This window comes from Podarcis pityusensis, assembly GCF_964106645.2.
Source record: "Podarcis pityusensis genome assembly, chromosome: 13".
NCBI classification, from domain to species: Eukaryota; Metazoa; Chordata; class Lepidosauria; order Squamata; family Lacertidae; genus Podarcis; species Podarcis pityusensis.
In genome coordinates this window covers 10998275-11022983 of record NC_138038.1, presented here as the reverse complement: position 1 = coordinate 11022983, position 24709 = coordinate 10998275, and the positions used below count along the sequence as shown (strand labels likewise).

The window sequence follows — 24709 nt, the reverse complement described above, 5'->3', positions numbered from 1 at the left end:
GTTTGCTTTTCCAGAGTTGCTTGAAGTGGAGGAAATATTTTTGGTTAAACATTTTACATTTCTAAATTATCTTAGTATCACATCATTGTGGCTCTGACTTAGAGAAGCATGAGATCAGCAGAAGGTTGGTACACCACCGAGAAGCAGTGACTAACTGCTGCTATACTATACCCACTTTCCTGGGAACGAGCATCATTGAACTCTGGAACTTACATATGAGTAGCATATATAGGACTGCCCTGCAATTGTTCATAGGTTACCATATGGTAATCCCATGGAATACTACATGGGTAACTCAAGGAGTAAAGTCATAGGATTGTACATGGGCTATTAAGTTTTTGTTTCAGTTCTATGTGGAGAAACCTGCTTTCACATGTATTTTTGTTTACAGTACTGGGTCATGTACACAAAAGTACATTTTATAACACCTCATTGTTTGAGTTTCAGTTAATAAAGGAATATCTTAAGATCACTTTACCTAAACAGGAGTATTGGACATGGCAGTTATTTTAGTTCTGAACTCTTTGTCAATCTGAATATTTCTTGCCAACGAGCTAATGTTTCATTTCAAAATAATGCCAGACAGGGTTTTATTTTTCATTTTTTCACTGTGTTTCATTTTAAATAAGCAAAGACCTTACAAATATGTATTAATGTTAATGAAGTTAAGTAAAAGCTAGGAAATAATGCCTTCAGCACATTATATTACATTCTGTTATTTACTAAATAGCCACCTGTAATGAGTATGAGTTACTCGTGCGTAAACTGGTGCCTCTCTAGGCTAATTTGCCTTGTTAAACCTTTCTGACTGCACAGCCCTTTCTCATCATGACTGTCTCAGTCACTAGCAGAATCCGTCAGTGGGCGTTTCTTGAATCTCTTCCAACATAAGAGTTGTTTGACACCCAATCTCCTCCGCCTCTCACTGCGCGGGAGCCTTCTGCGCAGGGTGGGCGTGGGTAGCGGGGGACCTGTCCCCTCCTCACTGAGTTCCAGTGAAGAGTCCGTGAGCCCTCTCTCCGATTTCCCCATCTGCTCACTTTTGTTCCTGGTGCTGCGCTTAAATGCTTCCCCCTCCACTGAGTTGCCTCTCCCCCTGCTGCTGGGTCCTTCTCCAGCATCATCCAGGAGCCTCCCCTTCGCCTCCGGCTCTGATGTCAGTTCCCTGACACCACCCTTTTTACCAACAAAATAAAGAGTTAATTATATCAGACATGGATTTACCTTAGCATTCATCAGCTGTCATTTATGGAACCTGGGGGATGCAATTTGATATTTGTTCTTTGGTCTCAAAGGCCTTGTCAGAGTATGGCTGTATTTTCAGCACTTCCAGTCACTTAGCCTGAGCTATGTAAATGTCAGTTCAAACTTAAGGCAGGGATTATGAAACATACAGGAAGGTCTGCTTTTTATCTTCTTAGGCAGACAAGTGCTTGAAGAAGTCTGAGCCATAATACGCCCTCTTGACTCTTGCCCTTGTTGGCTAACGTATAGTAAGTCATTGGACATTGGCTAACCTTATTAGCATGGTAGAAAGAGCATCTTTGTCAGAGGAGGTCTTTCCCCTTCTTTGACAGAGGCAAACACATTTTAGTAAACCCTACTGACCTAGTTAATCATATGACAGTTTCAAATATGCCTGGGGATGGGCATAGTATTCAAATTGATGGTGGCTGATGAACCGAATACACTTTTAAATGAAACTAATAATGTGGATCCGTTTCAGAATGGTTTCACACCCAGTTTTGATCCTGAGACTTCTTGGTTGCCAATCCATGCTAGAGAGAAGAGGGTAGATTTTGCAAGGCGCCTTAAAAAATAATAATGCAGGTGCCTGGTGAACAAAACTTGGGAGTGCCACAATCTGGGGCTACCACATAAAAAGCCCTGTTAGGGACAAGTATCAGGGAACTGGGACTGCATAAAAGTTGGCTGAACTTTACATTCTGGTAAGGCTTCCCCCTTCAGTTGCTGGTGAATATGGATTGCATGTCAAATGAGTAGCTGAACTAGGACAAGTGCCCTCTGTGGCCATGATCCAAATATTTCTTTAAGAACACAATTTATGTTCGTTCTGGCTTTCCCACAGATTTACCACTATGCCATCAGTTTAGATTTGAAAATGTTGGTAAAAATTGCTCAACATGATCCCTATATGCTTGGTAGGTAAAGGTAAAGGTAGAGGGACCCCTGACCATTAGGTCCAGTCGTGACCGACTCTGGGGTTGCTGCACTCATCTCGCTTTATTGGCAGAGGGAGCTGGCATACAGCTTCCAGGTCATGTGGCCCAGCATGACTAAGCCACTTCTGGTGACCCAGAAGACAGAAACGCCGTTTACCTTCCCACCAGAGCGGTACCTATTTATCTACTTGCACTTTGGTGTGCTTTCGAACTGCTAGGTTGGCAGGAGCAGGGACCGAGCAACGGGAGCTCACCCCGTCACTGGGATTCGAACCGCTGACTTTCTGATCGGCAAGTCCTAGGCTCTGTGGTTTAACTCACAGCACCACCCGCTTGGTGGCAAGATAAATTGCCATCCAGGCAGCCTGGGCAACTCATTCGCCGCCTTTAACCCCAATGTGTCCAGGAACCCAACAAAACGATAATTTGATAATCTAGGGAGTGAAGAGTGTCCAGCTTGGAAAAGCTGGCAGGAAGCAGTAGAAATGAGCTGAAGCTGAACAAGTCTAAGACTAGCAATGAACCACAGGAATCCCTGCAAACACCACAGATTACCCAAAGCCAGGAATTCAAGGCTTGTGAGATTGTGAAAAAGTTCCTAAGTAAACAGATGATTCAGTTGAGAGCATTCTTGCTGTAGCTTGGTGCCAGTGTCTGGATGTTGTTCTCATATTATTGGGACTTAAAGGCATCACTAAAAATTGCCACATAACAGTTGTGTAATGAACAATGTTGGTGGTGTTATAGTTGCTGATACCATTCGAGGGATATCACAGCCATGGTCATTGGCAAGTAAATGGCAAGTCCCTAGGACGAAATGACTTTTTATGTTCACTCTCTTATAAATGGTATATTAGCCTGACTTAGAAGCAGGCCTTGTCTGTAAGCAGTGACACAGATGCAACAGATACAGCCCTTCTCTTTGGAATATCCTCTTCCCACATATTGTGCATGTCATTGACATTGCTTATGGTTTGATGCCGATTTTATTTAGCTAGATTGTGTATTTTAATCTTTATTTGATTTTTATATGTCTTTAACATTTTAGTGTTGGAATTTTATTGGGTGAACTGCTTCAGGGTTCCTTGAATGGGAGGCAGTCTACATTGTTTTAATAAATAAAAAATCAGAACTGCTTTCTCTCTGCCCGCATTGCATTTGCTGTGAGGATAAATTACAAGATGTATAAATTATTTGGCAGAATTGAATAGAAGTAGTTTTATATTAACTGCGTTACTCTTAATACTTCTACGCTCTGACATAGATAGATACATTAAATCAGTGCTTTTTTTCTGGGGGGTACGCACACCCCTAAACATTTTGTGAATCTAAGTTTGGCCCTATTGAGGGGCAGTATTTCAATATGAGTAGGAAAATGGGAGTACCCCTAAACATTTTTATAGGGGGGGGGGGAAAGCACTGCATTAAATAGTATAATTTATGCATCTACCCATGTCACAGTATAGATAATAATTTATTTTTCTTCATATTAAAAACAAACAAACTCTAATTGTAAGAAATAAGGTTTGTTCTGCTTAGAGCCAAACAGCAGCATCCTTTTCGACCTTACCTGTTTTCAAAATGATGCCCTAGACGGAGAATATGGAGTCAGTCAGATTACCTGCCTTCTGTTGTCTGGGATATCACTCTGGGTGATCTTTGATAAGTATTTGCTAAATGTATTTTATCTTGCAAAATTGATTTATTAATTATTATTATTATTATTATTATTTATCATCACGATCATCATTATTAATTTAATTTATTACCAGCTGTTCACCCTAAGGTCGCAATGCAAATTACAATAATTTAAAATGCCACATTAAAAACACTTTATCTTGATCACTGGTGGGCATCTAGAGTTTGTTGTTGTTTAGTCGTTTAGTCGTGTCTGACTCTTTGTGACCCCATGGACCAGAGCACACCAGGCACTCCTGTCTTCCACTGCCTCCCACAGTTTGGTCAAACTCATGCTGGTAGCCTCGAGAACACTGTCCAACCATCTCGTCCTCTGTCGTCCCCTTCTCCTTGTGCCCTCCATCTTTCCCAACATCAGGGTCTATTCCAGGGAGTCTTCTCTTCTCATGAGGTGGCCAAAGTCTTGGAGCCTCAGCTTCAGGATCTGTCCTTCCAGTGAGCACTCAGGGCTGATTTCCTTCAGAATGGAGAGGTTTGATCTTCTTGCAGTCCACGGGACTCTCAAGAGTCTCCTCCAGCACCATAATTCACAAGCATCAATTCTTCGGCGATCAGCCTTCTTTATGGTCCAGCTCTCACTTCCATGCATCACTACTGGGAAAACCATAGCTTTAACTATACAGACCTTTGTTGGCAAGATGATGTCCCTGCTTTTTGAGATGCTGTCTAGGTTTGTCATTGCTTTTCTCCCAAGCAGCAGGCCTCATTTCATGTTGGCATCAAAGAAGGGGAAAGGGGAGTGGCAGAGACAAAGGGGGTAGAGGGGTAGCAGAAACAGAGAGCAAAGGGCTATCTCGCTCACTTTTGGCTCCAGCCCCACCCACCACCAGCCTGAATGCTAGGGATAGATTCTCCCCATGGGAATGTGGCCCTCAAGAGAAAAAAGGTTCCCCTCCTCTAATCTTGATAGTTCACCCCGTTCCTTAAAGTGTTAGCCCAGACAGCCATTAGACTTGCAATCTTATTTAGGAAATTAAGTTTGGCCCTTTGCTAACCTGACATCAACATATTAAAGAAGGTTTAGATCTAGAGTTAATTGATTTTACTGCCCATTGGGAACCAGCTAAATAGTGGCTCAGGAAATCACAGGTGTTTTTTTAAGGTCACCATATATATATATATATATATATATATATATATGCCGTAGGTTGTGTCTACTGAGTCTTTTGGCCTCAAGTTGCAACTTGTGGATTTACAGGCCAGAGCTGATTCCTGGAACTGACCTGAATCCTGTAATTATGCACCTTGTAACTTCTTTCAAAAACAAGATTACTATTTTCAGATAAGGCAGTAATGTGCTTTCCCTGCTTTGTGCTTTAGTGTGTGTATGCATCTGTGAAAGACTGCAACCTCACATTTTTCTTTTAAACGGGTTTTGATTTGCGCTCCATCTCTAAGCCTTAAAATACCACTAAGCACCCTAGCAATATTGCTATATTTTAGGTTGGGCTTCCTTTCTGGTTTAAATAGGAATCTGGTGGCTAGCTTCCAAAAGTTTAAAGGATAATATCAGCTTCCTGGTTTGGGAGCTGTTTTGCATCCCATCGTAATCAGATGTTGACTATGAAGGGGAGAGAATTCCCTAAGATCAACACCTGCTTTGTGACAGTCTGTTTTATCTGTAGGTTTTCCTGAAGTACTGCCATGTACGAAGCAAAAGAAAGACAGAAATTTATCAGTGATGCTCAGTACCTGAGAGAGATGCAGCACAAGATGGATTCAGAGTACCAGGTAGGGCCGTTTATCCACCGTGTTGCCATTTCCATGAAGAACATAAACACAAAGCTACGAGGGATGAGGCTAACTTCATCAGGTGCACCATCATTTAAGTCCAGGGCCGGATTTAGGTTTGATGAGGCCCTTAGCTCCTGAAAGTAATGGGGCCCTTTATATGTCCAGCTATCCTTTGGTTTTGGAACAGACTTCGGAACAGATTACGCTTGAGAACCAAGGTACCACTGTATATAAAGGTAAAGGTAAAGGGACCCCTGACCATTAGGTGCAGTCGTTGCCGACTCTGGGGTTGCGGCACTCATCTCGCTTTATTGGTCGAGGGAGCCGGCGTACAGCTTCCGGGTCATGTGGCCAGCATGACGAAGCCACTTCTGGCGAACCAGAGCAGCACATGGAAACGCCGTTTACCTTCCCGCCGGAGCGGTACCTATTTATCTACTTGCACTTTGACGTGCTTTTGAACTGCTAGGTTGGCAGGAGCAGGGACCTAGCAAGGAGCTCACCCTGTCGCGGGGATTCGAACTGCCAACCTTCTGATTGGCAAGTCCTAGGCTCTGTGGTTTAACCCACTGCACCACCCACGTCCCATACCACTGTATATAGAAAAGAGCAAATTAGTGATATTTTAGGGAGCAGGCTAGCAGGCAGGGCCCATTGCTTACATCATAGGAGCCTACACAACACAATACACTGTTGCTGTATGTAGGTTTTATTTTATTTATTTTTTATCTCATATTTTGTAAATGTACATCCAGGTTTTTTCCCCTTTAATTTTTTGGGGGGCCCCAAGAGAGTGGGGCCCTAAGCTATAGCTTGTTTAGCTTATACGTAAATCCGGCACTGTTTTAAGTCCCTCACATAAACCTCTTTTCAGACAAAGTTGTGCTTGTTTCTTAGGCTTGCCTGAGAAAACAAGAACAGACTAAAGAGCAGTCTGAGAAGAAACGAGAGCAACACGCCAGACAAGAACTGAGACAGACAAATATATCGTCCATCTCTGCTGTGCGTACTTATGAAAGGCCATGGATTTCCAGAGTCCCCACTAATAGACAGGTAGCTATTTGTTAATTTCAGAGATAAAAATCAAGTGCAAGAGAAGAGTAATCTGATAATGCCCCCTAGCCACTCCAGCATTCAGGATTGCCTCAACCCATCTGGTTGTTAAACAAAGAACATATCAGGAAAAGGAGCTCAATAGAAAAAAAAAATATGGCTGCTAGGAATTTGTTATCTAATGTTTTCCCCATGTAAGTACCTGTGACAAATAAGATGCACAGTATAACATTTATATTTATCCTGGGGACTGGGTGATTATTCATATGCTTTCATCAAGCATTTACTTTCTGGAGAAATACTCTAGTATATACTTAATTAGCTTTCCTTTGCCTTCTGAACCAATATGCCATCCTGCAAATGTACATATCTGTCTACTGTTTATCTGCTCTTTGCAAAGCCTTTATTATTTCCTTAACATCTGCATTCATTATTTTTCAAAGCATTCATTGTACAGTTTTGAAAATGAAATAGGCTAATTTTACACATTTGCCCAATTTAATACAGTACCCCTCCGCTGACAGCAGAGTAAAAGTTAATCTATTCACACCGTGAAACCTTAAACAAGCCTATCTCGGCTTGAATGCGAGTGGAGGAAAGATCTGATCGAATGCAATTGAACACTGGTGAGGGTTCATCATCGAGCCCACCTAGTGGCAGTGAAGGCAGCAAAGAAGGCATACTTGGCTGCTTCATTGCATCCTCACTATGCCATCCAGTAGAGCTTTTCCGGAAGTACCGGAAAGAGTTACTTTCGGATTTCGCCGCCGTGCATGCACAGAAGCGCTAAATCACGCTTCGCGCATGCACAGAAGCACCAAATCGCATCACGTGCGTGCGCAGATGCAGTGCTGCAGGTTATGAACGCTGCGGGTTGCGGACGTGCCTCTGTCATGGATTACGTCCGCAACCCGAGGTTCCACTGTAGTGTGAAGCCCCTTACAGTCTGGCCCAAAGGAGGTGGTGGAACCAATGGTAGCTCACTGTGACTTGTTTGCAAATCATTTTGAGGACAAAATCACTTGCATCCACTGGGATCTTGACTCCGCTGTTATAGCAGATGAATCTCAAAGGTTGTCCAGAGCACTGTCTAGTCCTGTTGCGTTGGGTGAGTTTCAGTTAGTAAAGCTGGAAGATATGGACAAGGTGCTTGGATTGGTCAGGGTGACTACTTGCGCTCTGAACCCTTGCCCATCTTGGCTGATAAAAACTAGCAGGGAGGGGACAGCTGACTGGACCAGGGCGGTGATTGATACCTCCTTGCCAGAGGGTGTGGTCCAACAACTCCTCAGGAAACCATCCCTGGACTCAGGCAATCTAAGTAACTACTGGCGAGTTGCTTATCTCCCTTTTGGGGCAAGGTTCTTGAGCAGGTGGTTGTGGACTAGATCCAGGTGCTCTTGGAGGAAACTGATATTTTAGATCCATTTCAATCCATTTCAATCAATCCAGTTAAGACTGAGACACTGTTAGTGGCTGGTTCCCTGGGCTAGATCGATTTGAGGTTGCCTCCTCTTGATAGGGTTACACTCCCTCTGAAGGAGCGGGTATGTAGCTTGCAAGTACTCCTGGACTCTTTGCTGTTGCTTGAGGCTTAGGTGGCCTTGAGGCTTAGGTGGTGGATCTTCTGCGCCTCCATCTGGACAGGGATAGCCTAATTACTGTTGCCTATACTCTAGGTAACCTCCAGGTTAGATTACTGCAAAGCTTTGTGTGTAGGTCTGCCTCTGAAAATGGTTCAGAAACTTCAGCTGGAGCAGAATTTGGCAGCCAGGTTGCTCACCAGGGCAAGATGGTTTGAACATATTACACCGATCCTGGACCGACTGCATTGGCTGCCAATTAGCTACCAGGCCCAATTCAGTGTGCTGGTTTTGACCTATAAAGCCTTAAACTGATAACCTCAGATGAACGACAGTATAGATTTTTAAATAATAATAATAATAATAATAATAATAATAATAATAATAATGTTATCCATTGGCATTTGCACTTTCTTAATGATCTGGTACAGTTCTCAGCTCTAAAGGATAGCAAAATACACATTTAAAAGTGTGTTTTGAGATAAAATTTATTTAGTGCAGATGATGTGGATCTGGTCAGATCTTACTGGAATTCACAAAAAATAAATTCTTCAGGCATCTCTAGTACAGAGTACTACTCACTACTAAGTAGCCACAATAAGCTCCTAGACATTGAAGGCTAAATAAGAGGCTTCTTCTACTGGGATGTAGCTTTTGCATTGGTAAAGAAGATTCTGTTACTAAATTAACTAATTTTCGCCTTGGCAGACCTCCTCCGAAGAATCTTCTGGATGTGAACTGAAATCTGCTATTAAGCCTCTTGGGAACAAAGGAGAAGCTAAATTTCCTGCCATTGACAAAACATCTGTTAAGCAGAAGCAGAAATCAAGCACATGCGCCAAAAAAACAGAAAAAAGTGGACCTGGCCCCAAAAAAGATTTTTCAGGTGCGTATGGAGAAAGTTCTCAGCTATTCATTGAAAGAAACGGATGTGTGGAGCTGGAGCCAGTGATGTTCACAAGCTCAAGGGGTCCTAGAGAGGACATAAGATATTTGAAGGCTTCTAGGTGAGCAAGCAGGGGACGCGGGTGGCGCTGTGGGTTAAACCACAGAGCCTAGGACTTGCCGATCAGAAGGTCGGCGGTTCGAATCCCCGCGGCGGGGTGAGCTTCCATTGCTCGGTCCCTGCTCCTGCCAACCTAGCAGTTTGAAAGCACCTCTGGCGGGAAGGTACACGGCGTTTCCGTGCACTGCTCTGGTTCGCCAGAAGCGGCTTAGTCATGCTGCCACATGACCCGGAAGCTGTATGCCGGCTCCCTTGGCCAATAAAGCGAGATGAGCACCGTAACCCCAGAGTTGGCCATGACTGGACCTAATGGTCGGGGTCCCTTTACCTTTACCTTTACCTAGGTGAACAGGCAAGGATTGGAGTCAAAAGAGTTAAATCCAATAAGGCAGCCAAACCCAGCTCAGTACAGATGTTACAGAGGTGCTCTTGCTGACAGATGCATCTGACCTGGAAGATTTTGTTCAACATGCTATAGGCAGGGTAAGCTCCCTCTGAAGGAGGAGGTTTGCAGTCTGGAGATGCTGTTAGATCTGTCTTTGGATTCCTTGGCGGAACCTTAAATGCAAAGCCCCTTTCATCATCTGAGGCTATTGCGCCAGTGCAACCTCTCCTGCACAGAGATAACTGGGGCACAGCTAACCATCCCCTGGGGACGCTTGATAAGGACTGCTGGAGTACATTACGCAGGGCGTTGCTTCTGACAAATGTTCAGAAACAACAAATACTTCAAAACATGGTGATTGGATTGCTAACTGGGAACCAGGAGTGGTAAATTTATGTATGCCACCTCCCAGTGGATTTCCAAGCGCAAATCAAAGTTTGGTTTCAACTTCTGCCCCAAAACCGTTTGAGTCCCCTTTAGGATGGCCTTCTGCCACATGAACTTGCCTAAGTATTATGCTCATCCTCAGGGATTCTTCTCTGCTCCCCCATCATCACTACCAGAAGTTAGGTAGGTGATCACTAGAGATGGGACCTTTTAATTTCAGTGTCCGATTTTTAGGACTCCCTCACAAGGGAGGGTTGCCTGGTGTCAAGCCTTATTTATTTTTAGTGTCTTTAAATCCACCCAGGTCTTTTAGATTGATCAGTTTGTTTGTTTTAAGGCTGGAATAGTATTGATTTTTACTGCTGTGCTGTTTGACATTAGTGTTTCATTTCATTGTGTATTTGTGATTAGGGATGGGATGGTAATTTGAAGCAGTGGAACTTGACTGTGTTCCTTCCAGTAGCACCTTTGTTGTTGTTGTTGTTGTTTAGTCGTTTAGTCGTGTCCGACTCTTCGTGACCCTATGGACCAGAGCACGCCAGGCACTCCTGTCTTCCACTGCCTCCCGCAGTTTGCTCAAACTCATGCTGGTAGCTTCAAGAACACTGTCCAACCATCTTGTCCTCTGTCGTCCCCTTCTTCTTGTGCCCTCCATCTTTCCCAACATCAGGGTCTTTTCCAGGGAGTCTTCTCTTCTCATGAGGTGGCCAAAGTATTGGAGCCTCAGCTTCAGGATCTGTCCTTAGAGCACGATCTGTCCTTAGAGCATACAGATATCTGAAGAAGTGAGCATGCACATGAAAGCTCATACCAATAACAAACTTAGTTGGTCTCTTAAGGTGCTACTGGAAGGGATTTTTTTATTTTGTTTTGACTACGGCAGACCAACATGGCTACCTACCTGTAACTAGAACAATTGAGGTGGACAGCCTGTCTCAAACAAGCTTTTTTCAACTGTGCTCACACACTGCCCCTGCCTTACATTTTGCTGCCTTCCACCCCCTTACCTTAGAGAAAGAGTATCTCACCTTGGGGAAGAGGTAACAAAAAAGAATAGCTATGAAACATACCCTATTCTTCTACATGCCCCCACTCACCTTGCCCCTCTGTTTTAGCATTACCATGCAGGGAGGAAATAAAAACCCAGGATTTAGAAAGCACAGTTGGTTTAAGAGAACAGTTTCAAGTCCTTACAAATTCACTCATAGAAAGTGAAGTTTTACACATAGAAAGTGCAAGCTAAGACATGTACTCCCTGTGCCGTGTCCCGTGTGCAAATGTTATGCAGTCTCATATATTGTGCTCTCTTACAACTTAGTCTCCATGGACCCACGATTCATAAGCCAGAGGTTCCTTAAAAAAAATATTTGCATAAAACAATGTTTATCAGCTTTCCAGAAGCCAATTTTATCAAGAAGACAGCGATTGAACCAGAGAAGTTTTCTGGAAAACACAGACACTGAGAATATGAAAAGAGTGGAAGGAAGAGGGAGGAAAACACCAGTGCTACACGGAATAGCAAAGACTACCAAGAGTGCTGGTGAGAAACTCTTTTTCCACATTGCATTAAGTTTATACCTCCTGTTTATAGAAGTCATCCCTGGTCCAGAGCTCCATCTTTGTTTCACGGCATATGTGGAACTATTATGTGAGTGAGTTCTCACCTGATTGAAGCTGAAGTTGTTTAGATTGAATTCAAAGGAGGGTTTGGTTTGAACATCAAAGCTGCTGCACCTTGATGTTGGCCTTTTGTTGAAGTGGTTTGAGAGATCACAGCTCAGCTGGTCGAAAAGTGTGCATGGAGCGCCAGCAATACAAAGGCCTCGTTTGTGGACAGGGAAAGGCTCCGTGCATGCAGTGGGGATCTACCATGTATGTAGAGAGGAGAATAAGAAATGGGGCTTAACTTGTTCTCACTGCCATGTGTGTGTGTGTGTGCGTGTGTGTGTGTGTCTGTATACACAAACACACACATGCAGATACTTAAAATGATTAATGGGCAAGCAGCTGCTATTAGAAGCTGCTAAAACAAGTGAAACAGGCTTCTACCACCCCCCTTTGTTGGCCCCCTTTTGTACAGTTCCCAAAATACTGATTCTGGATTAGAGCTGTCAGGGAACTGACATCGGAGCTCGAGGCGGAGGGAAGGCTCTCAAATGATGCTGGAGAAGGGCCCAGCAGGGAGAGAGGCAGCTCTGCAGAGGGGGAAGCTAATCAGCGCAACACCAGGGAAAGAGAGGGGCTGATGGGGGAATCGGCGAGAGGGCTCCAAGACTCTTCACCGGACACCAGCGGGGAGAGCACGGGTCCTCCGCTACCCACGCCCACCCTGCGCAGAAGACTTCCGCGCAGAGAGAGTAGGAGGAGACTGGGTGTCAAGCAACTTTTATGTTGGAAAAGATTTAAGAAACGCCCACTGACGGATTCTGCTAGCGACTGAGGTAGCCACGAAGTGAAGGGCTGCCCAGACTGAAAGGTTTAACAAGGCAACATAGCAGGGAGAGAGGCGGCAACTTACGCACGAGCAACCCCATACCATTATAAGAGCTAATAAAAATAAGGCATCATTGTTTTGTATCAATAATAATAATAATAATAATAATAATAATTATTATTATTATTTATACCCTGCCCTCCCCGACCGAGACCAGGCTCAGGGCGGCTAACACCAAATATGTAAAATACATTGAAAACACAAAATCAAACGATTAGTTTAAAATACAATTCGAAACACATTTAAAATCAAAATAAAATTAAGTGGGAACCCACGAATCATAACCCTAGGGGTAAGGAATTAAAATTTCACCAGGCCCGGCCACTTGTGCTGGTCCCATATGGGCCGATAGAAATAGCCAAAGAGGCCACTTACATGCAGTGCCCCATAGAGAGACACTGTACACAGATGTTTTTGCAAGAGGCAAACAGAAAGGTTTATTTTAAGGCAATACAGTGAGTTCATGGTGAAGAAGGGAACTGAAATTGTGTCTTTTCAAGCATAGTTCATTGGACTATGCTGAATCTAAAAACAACAACAAACCATACAGGTGTCTTTTTCCAATGAGCCTTACAGGGTTTGGATAAATCATTGGAAAAGTCTTTTCCGAAGAGCACTCCACTTCTTTCATTAGGGAGATTCAAAGAAAAGATAGGTCTCTCTCCCATTTTGCAGGAAGCCCCAATTTGCCAAAAGGCTAAAAGGAAGCCTCACTCCATTTCCAGATACCACATCTATAAATTTAAGGGGCAGTATAGCCATTTTTAAAGAAATTGTTTGGGGTGGGGGGTGGGGGTTAAGGGGAGGAGCCGTGCAATCCCCATGTGGATCTGGGGAATATATTTGCCACTAGTGGTTCTTGTGTGATCAGTTTGTGGACATCACTAAAACTGAATAAAATGCTTTGGCAAAGAAATTCTGAAAGCAACTCTTGCTCTCAATGCAGACTCGCAAGATGTCACAGGACAAAGAAGTGGCCCTGTTCTCAAGACTAAGAAGAAAGCTCCAGAAAAGAGGACCTTAATCCAGACCTCCAAACTAAACATAGACAGCAAAAGCCTAGACAGGGATCTCAAAAAAGGAAGTGTTCTAACAGCAGCTCAGCAGCCCCCAACTACTGTAATGGATTCTACTGTTCAGGTTGCTAATGGTCCTTTGTTATCAAGTGAGCCAAGCAACTCCAACCTTCCCCCCATTAAAAATACTCCCATAAGGCCCAGAGAAGACGATTTTTATGCATTGTTGTGTGCAAATGTGGAAGGTTCTACCGAAGAGAATGATGACGCTGAAGACGTTAACGAGATAGAAGAAGAGTTTCTTTCCTATGATATCAGTAAGTCTCCTCCTCCTGATCAGAACAACAGAGTCAGTGGGATGCCCGTCGCACAGGCCGAGCAGCCAAACTGTGATATGGGAGTTGGGGGTGACATTAGGCGGGCTGAGCTTTCCCACAGATTGCCACGGCAACACAGTGGAGCAGTGGAGGCAGCAGCCGAACAACCTTCAGCGGGCCAAAGGAAGACCAGAGACCAAAGGAACCCTCATGTTCTTGAAGAAAACAACCTTTCGGAAGAGGCCCACAAAAACGAAGGTGAGAATTCCAAAAGCCCACATGCTGAAAGCAGACCCAGAAGCGCAGCAGCCAATGAGACCATTGGCAATTTAAGTTCTACAGAAGACTGGTCAGGGAACAACGGCTGTGGTAGAGAAAGACAAGGTTTTGAGACCAATCAAAGATGTTACACTGGACTCATTAGTTCAGCTAGGCCAGCAGTTCAGAGGCCTCCTATGCGTTCCGCATTTAATATCCCAGGATCCTTAGCACAACCTATAAACAGAACTGAAACGACAAGCAATGTGGATGCTGCTGCAGCTTCTATGCAAACCACAGAGCTGAGTGGAAGCCCCAGGTTCACTGTTCGTAGACAGCTATCTCCTATAAGAATCAGGGAGTCCTTTTCAGCTACTGAAAGTTGTCAGTCTTCATCACCTACCATCAGCACCTTTGAGGACAGTAGCCTGCTGGAAGATAGTATAAGCAATGGTCTAAGCAGCCTTTCCCCAAGCACCACTTCTCATGATGAAGACAATTTTCTGAATTCCCACAGCTCCTCCTCATCCACAGATTCTTCCCATCCATCTCTTTTCCGGGCAAACTTCACAGCACATCTTCACATGGCTGGCCCTCTCCCCGATCAAGTACCAATTTTCTTGACGGTATCTGATTTGCGAAATCAGAGCAGTTTTGTGAGCAGTACAACCACTTGCAGTTCACCAAATATGAAGGAGATTAGTAAGCCCGAGACAGATCCTGAGAAACTAAAGAAGTTGCAAGAGAGGTAAGCAGTCTATAATTGGAGGGGCAGTTATGACAAATGTACTTTTTCTGTCTCAAGATACGTCACTAGGAGCGGAATTTGCCACTGAAGTCCTTTGCCTGGTCTGAAGCCATTTTGAGGCAGTTAAAAACCTGTACTTAGTGCTAGAGTTCAACTCAGGAAACCTTGGAATGGGATAATGTCTATTTCTATTTATTTATTTTCGGCATTTATAAAATGCCATTCACCAGTAGCCCAAGGGCACGGCACCTACATAGATAAAACAATATAACATCAAAGTATAAAACGTTAAAAATCGTGATTAAAACAGCATTTAACAGGAGCAGACAAGCTTCCAACAGCACAGCCCCTGCAGCCCTATTCTTCTGCAAATGCCCAATTAAGAGGTCCATCTTTAGTTGCTGATTAAAGGACTATAGTGTCAGAACAAGATGCACCTCTTATACCTACAGCCGGGGGGGCACTCCCAAGCAGTCACTCTCATAGGCCACTGTTGCCCATACCTCACTTTGTGGTGGAATTGTAAGAAAAGCCTCTCTTGCTGGTCATAATAACTGAGCTGATTGATACAGGAGCTCTTTTAGATATTTGGGACCCAGGTTCTGTGGGACTTTATCATTCAGCACTGAATGGAGTAGGCCTCCAGGGTTGATTTCGAACCGTTAGAGAATCACCAGCTAAGCTGGTGCCAATTACTAGCTTTCTTTTGGACCACATCAGTCTTGTCATCTGGTTAGCCCAGAACCTTCATACACACTGCCCAAGCTTCCCCCCTGGTGAGGTCACTTTGGTGCCGCCAGCGCAGCACAAACAACGCGGGAGATAGCAGTTACAAGTTACGGGCGTCTTCAGCCACAGCAGGCGCTGCGAATCACAGTCCAGCATCTGAACTGCCTTTCCTGATACAGATTAGAGTGTCATCAGTGACACCTCGCTCCAAATCATCTGATTATGCATGTCTCTCAGTGGTCTCACATAGGTAAGAAGAAAAAAATATGGGGATGTTTGTAATCTTCCAGCCTACATAGAATCATAGAATTGCTTGTTGGCAGGTATATTACTCCTACAGTATTATACTAAGCTTTTCTAGCAAGTTACATTTCAATCTAAATTGAAATAGATCACAAACAGAAAGAGCTACCTGCGTGGCAGATCAGAGGTGGGGCAAGGCAGTGATAGGAAGAAACTCACGTTAGAGACGGCCTTGGAAGTGTTGCTGTGATATTCCTTAATTGGTCTAGCAGTAGGGGAACACCCTCCCTTGCCTCAGTTATGCATATCCATTGAACTGAGTATACCGTATTTTTCGCTCTATAAGACGCACCAGACCACAAGACGCACCTAGTTTTTGGAGGAGGAAAACAAGAAAAAAAATATTCTGAATCTCAGAAGCCAGAACAGCAAGGATCGCTGCGCAGTGAAAGCAGCAATCCCTCTTGCTGTTCTGGCTTCAGGGATAGCTGCGCAGCCTGCATTCACTCCATAAGACGCACACACATTTCCCCTTACTTTTTAGGAGGGAAAAAGTGAGTTTTTGGCCTACAACTCCCATGATCCCTAGCTAGCAGGACCAGTGGTCAGGGATGATGGGAATTGTAGTCTCAAAACATCTGGAGGGGCGAGGTTGAGGAAGCCTGGTCTAGTAGGACCATCTCACCCACCATGTGAGAGGGGAATTTAGAAGGAATCCTTTTGCTTTCTTCCCCCCCACCCCAATCCATAAATTTTACTTTTCAAATACATTACAAGCATGCTCTATTGAAGGTCATTCCTCCAGACCACTGTTTTTGAATTATGGAACCTCTGCTGTATCTCCAGTCTCCTAGCAGAAGACTCTGAAGAGGAGGGAGATCAGTGTCGGATATGTCAGATTGCTGGGGGATCCATAACCAACCCACTGCTGGAACCGTGCGGGTGTGGCGGGACTCTTCGATTTGTCCATCAGGAATGTCTAAAGACCTGGTTAAAGGCTAAGATCAAATCAGGTGAGTTTGCAAGTTTAAGCAAAGAAAGAACATTAGCATGTAATTTAGTTTAAAATTCCATCATGGCCCTGGCACACTGTATGTACTGTCTGCCGACATCAAAGCAAAACTAGATTTAGAAATTCTTGACTGTTCCCTTTCTACTCTGGCAACAACCAAAACTGGCAGAAATATGACTTGCTCAGTCTTGAACTAGGCTGCTCATCAGGTGCTACGTACATGTCTGGGGAAACCTTCTTATAACTCCCACCAAGAGAGGGCTGAGAATATCTCAGCAAAAATGTTATGTGCTTTTATTCATACTGAGGTTGCAATCTGATACCCACTTACTTGGGAGTAAGCTCCATTAAACTCAGTAAGACTTTACTTCTTAGTAGACATGTCTAGGTTTGAGCTGTCAGAAAGATGTCTCAATAAGCATACCTAAACTCCACCAAAATCAGTTGGAGAAAGGCCACAATTGTGGAATGTTTTATATGAGAGAAAAATGCATATAACTGGACTTCTATAGGTTCAATTCACTTAAAACTACAGTCATACCTTGGGTTGAATGTGCTTCAGGTTGAGCGCTTTCGGGTTGCGCTCCGCGGCATCCTGGAAGTAATGGAGCGCGTTACTTCTGGGTTTCGCCGCTCGCGCATGCGCTGACACTCAAAATAACGTCACGCACATGTGCGGAAGCGGCAAAACGCAACCTGTGCACGCACCGATGCGCCGTTGTGTCTTACATTCCATTCAGGATGCGAACGGGGCTCCGGAACGGATCCTGTTTGCATCCTGAGGTACCACTGTATTTGGTTAAAATATATAGTGTTTTTCAACAGCAGAAAAGTTATCAGAGTGTTTTATGTGTTGCAAGAAGGTTTACTAACATGCTTTAGTAAAAGAGTCTCAGCAAGGAGGGACTTTTACATGTAGTTCTGCCAAAGGAATATCCTCCCGTATTCTCTGCCTACTCAGAGTATGTATTGGCTTTGGAGACTGGACAAAAAACCAGCCCTCCATAACTACCAAACCCGTAATTTCATTACCTTTGTTTCTGCATAAAACTCGTGAGAAATGGCCCCATGAAAGTGGAACAATTTAAAGTAAAACAGCTTTTGAAAATGCTTCCTCTCCCCCAAAGATACTTGTGTATATGATGTAACAGTGGAAATAACTACACTTATTATTCTTTAATGATATCATCCTTGCTAGTCTGGTCTATGCTGGGGTTAAATGGTATAACAAGGTTACATCAGGCAAAAGCAGGGAGAATGAGTCATGTAATACCTTACTGGAATGGAAAAGCATGATAGAACAGGCAAAGAAAAAGTAACTAGGAATGACTTTCTTTAGCTTCAGCACATCAAAAAGGATATCAAAACCAAGAAAACAACAGGCTGTGATGCGTATGTGCTTTCTCTGAGAAAATGCTTCCAAATTTTGTAAATTGTACACCCAAACAGTACATGCACACTTAAAATAAATATAATGAAAGCAAGCATCCTTGTGTTCCAACCAGGTACCACAGCTTAATGGTTTATGGCTGGTGTCAGGGAACTGCCATCAGCTCAGAGGCGAGAGGTGGAAGGGCAGTTGTGTTACAGGGAGCCTCCAAAGATCTTGCGAAGCAGTTCCTCCTCCGGCGAGGAGGGAAGACCCGCCTCCAGTGGAGAAGGGGCGCAGGGATCAGAAGATGCAAGGGAGAGCCTCAACAGCGAGCCTGTGCAAAGCGGAGGGGAGGCAAGTCCCCCTTTGCGCAGTAGGTTTGCGCGCAGAGAGGGGAGGAGAAGGGTGGGGGACACACGACTGTTATGCTGGGGAAGGTATAAGGACCGCCCACTCCCAGATTCTGCTAGCGACTGAGCAGACATGGACTTGCGACGCTCTGCACTGTAAATGGTTTGTACAGATAATAAAGCCTGGAAAAGACAGGTCGGAGTCTTGCCTGTTTGCTCTCGAACAACCACACCAGCACCTGACAGTTGGGCTAGTTGATCTTGTCATTGAACGTCTACTGATGAAGAGCATCAGCAGCAGATGACTAGGAAAAGAGATCTTGCAATGTTCACACCTTGTTTGGGTTTCAACAGAGGCATCATGCACAGAAATGAACAGGGCCAAGCAGGAGTTCATTGGTTCTCCAATGTATCACCCAGCAAACAAATAGGGACAGTGCTGCCCAGGTGCTTGGAAACAAATCGAACAAATTTAAGCTTGTGACTTTATTTGTGGCTGGTTAGAATTCCCCCACTGCACCTCTGCAGGACCACTTGTTCCCCACAAAGGTGGGGGGGGGAGAGAAATATCAGCAGGTTTTGTGGGGACAGGCAAAAGTTGCAGCACTTTTTGGGCTTGGGGGCGGGGAGTGATTCTTACAATTCAGTGAAGGTTCTTGTCTTCTCTCCTTTAACTTAAAGCCAAGCTGCCGCTGCTGCTGCTCCAAGGTGTGCCTTGTCTGCTCAGCAGCCTTGCCTGTTGCCCTCAAGTGTGACAGAGAACATAGAATCATAGAATTGTAGAGTTGGAAGGGACCTCAAGGTCATCTCATCCAACCCCCTGCAGTGCAGGAATCTTTCACCCAATACAGTGGTACCTCGGGTTACAGACGCTTCAGGTTACAGACGCTTCAGGTTACAGACTCCGCTAACCCGGAAATAGTACCTCGGGTTAAGAACTTTGCTTCAGGATGAGAACAGAGATTGTGTGGCGGTGGCGCAGTGGCAGCGGGAGGCCCCATTAGCTGAAGTGGTGCTTCAGGTTAAGAACAGTTTCAGGTTAAGAACGGACCTCCAGAACGAATTAAGTTCTTAACCCGAGGTACCACTGTACAGGGATCGAACCCACAACCTTGAGATTAAGAGTCTCGTGCTCTACCAACTGAGCTAAGCATGGTCCCATTGTGCTGAAGTAAGTTTCAGCTCCAGTCTGGTCAGTTTTGAGACATGGAATTGGGGTGGGAGGTGCCATCTTGTCTTTTGCCTTAGGCAGCAAAATGTCTTGGGCAAACCCCAATAAGAGGCTTAGCAGCCTCCCAAGCTTTAGATCAAATGAACGTCTCACAAAAGATGAACGTTGCCCTGTGAAAATTTCCAAAACAAAAGTAGTTCAAGAGATCTTTTTCTCAGACATATGATTAGATCAGGGGTCAGCAACCTGTGGCCCATGGGCCACAAGCGACCCACTGGGGTCATTTAAATGGCCCCCGAACCAAGCCACCCGCTTGGCAAGTCCCCGCACGCTGCGCTAAACCGGCAGAGCGGGGACTTGCTTCTGCGGCACCGAAAATTGCATCTGTGCAGACGCGATCTGGCCCATAGAGCCGGTGCTCGCTTTCGAGTGTGCTGCGCACTCGCCTCTTGGCACTACCGCCCTGAACGGGGGTTGGCCAGCGCTCGGTGCCCCACTCCCCAAGCTGCCACTGGCACTCAGTTTCAAGCGTGCTGCTTGCCCGCCTCCCGGCACTCCTGGCGTCACCTCCCCAAGCTGGCACCGATCACCCCCATCCCCCGTTCAGGGCAGTAGTGTCGGGAGGCGGACACGCAGTGCTCAGTTCCAAGTATAAGCCACACTTTAACTTTTCACAGTTGGAATTTGGGGTGGGGGGATAAGTGTGGCTTATATTTGGGCCAATACGGTATATGCTACTCTCTGTCCTCATTTGCAAGTAGGGTGGAGTACCCAAAATCCACATACAGTGTACTGAGGCCAGAAAATCCTGCTGGTACCTCTGGTGCCAAATATTGTATCACAAGGTATACACAGAGCCTTGAACAGAGCAGATTTCTGGAGCAGTATTCAGTGGAATGTGGAATTTTTCAACCTACAGCAAGTATGTGCTGCATATAAGATAAAGCAAAGAATTTTTGTTCTTCAGGTGCTGAACTTGGCGCAGTGAAAACATGTGAACTCTGTAAGCAGAGCCTTACTGTAGATCTGGATGATTTTAACGTGAATGACTATTACAGGAATCATCAGCAGTCTCGGGTAAGAAACCAAATGGGCACGCAAGCAGACAACAAGGCACGCTTGAAAAGCCTCAGACCTACGGGGCAAATGCAGCCATTCAGGACTCTCCCCAAACCATGCACCCTCTTCAAATTGTCCTCCTCAGACCCTTCACTGCCTCTTATCTGTGTCCTCTCAAGGGTTTCTGCCTGGCTGAAATATGTCCTTGAACTGCAGCCATGCCAATAGCTTGGATGGAGAATGGTATGTGTGTGTACACACACGCATAGAAGGAAACTTCTGGGTTTTTGTGGCTGGGATGTAACGTTGCTCCACCCAGCTACGCCATGCAGAACCCACAAAGTTCTGTGTGAGGCAGAAAAATGTTCCCCATCCCTGCAGGTAGCAATGCAAAAAGTTCTGAAATCTGCAGGGAGCCTCCATGAATAGAAAAGGCCTCCTTGCTTCAGAAGCTCATGGAAGGCAACCGGGGTCATGTGGAGTTGCTCATTCAGTTGTGGCAGAAACTCAAAAGCCTTTCTCTCCCTACATACAGGCCCAGGATGAACTGATGAACTCAGGCCTTTATCTTGTTCTGTTGCTTCACCTGTATGAGCAAAGGTTTGCAGAACTCATGAGATTAAACTACAACCAAGCCTCCAGAGATCGGGTAAGAGGAGAAAGACATCTAATTCCATCTCATTGTTTATACACAGCAACCTAGGTTCACTAGCCTCCCATCAGTGATTGCTGTGATAAGTTATATATGCAGTGTTTGATGTAAAAGTGACCCAAATTCTTAGGGTCATGTTCCAAGGAGCAGAAATTGGCCTCTGTCCCCTGTGGCATGTTTATTGCATCTTCCCTTTTCTGCTGAAAATACTAGGGTACCTAAACTGGTAAAGGGTGAAGCAGCTGTGAGATGAATCGCATCATGCCATTAGACTAAACTGCCCTACTATGCTGGTTGTGGGTGGGCATGTGGGTGGCGCTGTGGGTTAAACCACAAAGCCTAGGACTTGCCAATCAGAAGGTTGCCGGTTCGAATCCCTGTGATGGGTGTGAGCTCCCGTTGCTCGGTCCCTGCTCCTGCCAACCTAGCAGTTTGAAAGCACGTCAAATTGCAAGTAGATAAATAGGTACCGCTCCGGCGGGAAGGTAAACAGCGTTTCCGTGTGCTGCTCTGGTTCGCCAGAAGTGGCTTAGTCATGCTGGCCACATGACCCGGAAGCTGTAGGCCGGCTCCCTTGGCCAATAAAGCGAGATGAGCGCCGCAACCCCAGAGTCGTCCGCGACTGGACCTAATGGTCAGGGGTCCCTTTACCTTTATGCTGGTTGTTAGACAGGGCAATCCTACATGTGTTCTTAGAAGTAAGTCCTACTCTGCCCAATGGGCACTGGGGTGCATGTTTAGGATTGCAGCCTAAAACTAGTTAATGCCAGTTCTTCATCTTTTATCGCAGGGCATTCTATTCTGCCTCTTGGCTAATCTGATGTCAGTAAAGGACCGTAAGCACTGCCATAAAAAACTCTGTGCTGCAATGTGATTGTTTCCAAGGGCTGTCTTCAGTCTGCACTTGTAGCAACCATAGCGGTACATGAATTCTGTATCTGTCAGCATCTTTGGCCATTTAGTAGTTAGGTCCTGTCAGATAACTGCTAAATCAGTTACACATTTATGACCCCTTTTTGCTACTTACAGCGTTGCAGGGGGCTGGCTCTCAGACACGATCATATCTTTCACCCCCTTCATTGCCCCACACAAGTGCACTTCCCTTTGCCTCATGCGTCTCATTTATGACATCAGAAACAAGCGAGCAAAGAAATAAATAAAGTGACTTAGCTACGAAATTACATTCCTCGTTAATGTCTAACATGTCATAAATATCCAGGATGCCTTAAACAGGCCAATAGTTTTAATATGACCATATGTAAGGTACACATCAGGGACGCTGGTGGCGCTGTGGGTTAAACCACAGAGCTTAGGACTTGCCGATCAGAAGGTCGGCGGTTCAAATCCCCGCGACGGAGTGAGCTCCCGTTGCTTGGTCCCTGCTCCTGCCAACCTAGCAGTTCGAAAGCACCTCAAAGTGCAAGTAGATAAATAGGTACCGCTCCAGCGGGAAGGTAAACGGCGTTTCCATGCACTGCTCTGGTTCGCCAGAAGCGGCTTAGTCATGCTGGCCACATGACCCGGAAGCTGTAGGCCGGCTCCCTCAGCCAATAAAGCGAGATGAGTACCACAACCCCAGAGTCGGCCACGACTGGACCTAATGGTCAGGGGTCCCTTTACCTTAAGGTACACATATAAAAAAGGAACCTACGGGTGTGTTGGTATGTACTTTAGCAGAAATGCATGCCTTACTTGTGACATCGTATACTAAACTGCCAAAATTCTAGGTGTCTTTCCAAAACCCACTGTCTTCTGCTTGAAGACCCTACAGAACTCCCCCTCCCCCCGATATAGGACTGCACTCCCGAAAGGTATCCAGCCGTAGGGCTGTGGGCAAAGAAAGCAATTTCTTTATCATTTTATAGACAAACAAAACATTTACCTATTGATTGTCTCTTTTAACATTATTTTCACTGTACCTTACATTTCCGCAATGGGATAGTTTACCCACTCATCCTGGATTTTTAAGATGTTTCTTTGTCCTCCTTTAAAGTGCCTTTTCCGCAGGCCATGCCAACAACATTGTTGTTGAAATACTATGTGTCTCGTCACTCTTATTAGGAACAACATGTATTAATCCTTTTTTTCCTTTCCCCCTAGCTCTCAAGACAGCCCAGAACAGAGGAAAACCAAAGTAGGTTTATGTAGGGCTTACAGCAACTCCTACTGTTTCTCAGTAACTTTTTGCAGTATTCCTCATAAAGGAATCTTAGATCTACCAAGATACTAGATTCCCTTACGGTTCATCTAATCAGAGGTGCATGTGTCTCATTAAGCCACAGGCACTGCAGAAGATACTCTGGTTTCTCTAAATAACAAAGGGAAGCTGTGTGATTTTAGAAAAACTGGAGGTTTGTCAAAATGGGAATTATATTCCATGGGGCTTTATGAAAATGGGAAGTGTTTCCTAGCCCTTGTTTGCTTTGTACAAAGGAGAGCTCAAGGTATCTGAAAGGGTAGAAATTAATTGACAAGCAGGGGGAGACAGTTATAGTGGTTGTATTATAAACAAGTAGGGACTGAAGCCCAAGCGCAGCTTCATCCACTTGTCCAACAAGGATGCTGGTAGCAGCTTCTCCCTGTAACTTACCACAGTGGACATGAATGGGGAAAACCAGTTGCACAGACCCCTTCCTCTGTCTTACAGGGAGCCTGTGTGTTTTGTTAAGCACTGGAAATAGGCAAATAGATGAATTGTCATTATTGGGAGGAAGGTGTTTTGTCCCAGTAGCCCCTGGTGCAATCTGAGCCGTTTTGCATTCTGCATAGTGTTAACAAGCCTGCAATCCTCTACTTACCTAGGAGTAAATCTCACAGGGGTTCTTATAGAAGATTGAGCTTTAAAAGCCCTTTTACTACCTCCTGGAAATTAGCTTGAAACTGTGGCAAACATAAAACTTCGCTTTGAGGCACAGCTTTTTTCTCTCCCGTTTTTTTAAGCTTGACAGTGCATTTCAGGAAACTTGAAATTCCCCATCTTGCTTGCTACATTGTGACATTTTAATGAATGCTAATAGAGGTGTCGCCCTATTGTGCCATTTAGACCTGTTCATTGTTGGTAAATACTATGCACGTTTGCTTAGAAAAAACCCCTCCTAGTTCAGATTACAGCCTACCAGGTTTATTGTGCTTTCCAGACTAGAGCAGGAAGAACAATCCTCAGTCGGCAGATATAGTTGTGTATATTTGTATGTGTGTATAATATATATACACTCAGGTGGATATGCAGTGGTGCAAAAAAGCTGTAAGATTCAAGGAC

General features: G+C 44.8%; 1 protein-coding gene across 5 annotated transcripts in view; it reads left to right on the top strand.

The window, feature by feature from the left end:
• Positions 1–24709, top strand: part of MARCHF10 (membrane associated ring-CH-type finger 10) — a 30408-nt gene that overhangs the window by 2865 nt on the left and 2834 nt on the right. For all 5 annotated transcript variants that reach the window (XM_080976659.1, XM_080976661.1, XM_080976660.1 and 2 more), the window contains 9 exons: positions 5507–5612; positions 6513–6668; positions 8960–9137; positions 11420–11569; positions 13470–14862; positions 16681–16847; positions 20707–20816; positions 21334–21447; positions 23551–23584. In XM_080976659.1, the coding sequence (XP_080832785.1) occupies positions 5526–5612; positions 6513–6668; positions 8960–9137; positions 11420–11569; positions 13470–14862; positions 16681–16847; positions 20707–20816; positions 21334–21447; positions 23551–23584 (2389 nt within the window). In that variant the 5' untranslated portion in view covers positions 5507–5525. The remainder of the gene's footprint in view (positions 1–5506; positions 5613–6512; positions 6669–8959; positions 9138–11419; positions 11570–13469; positions 14863–16680; positions 16848–20706; positions 20817–21333; positions 21448–23550; positions 23585–24709) is intronic.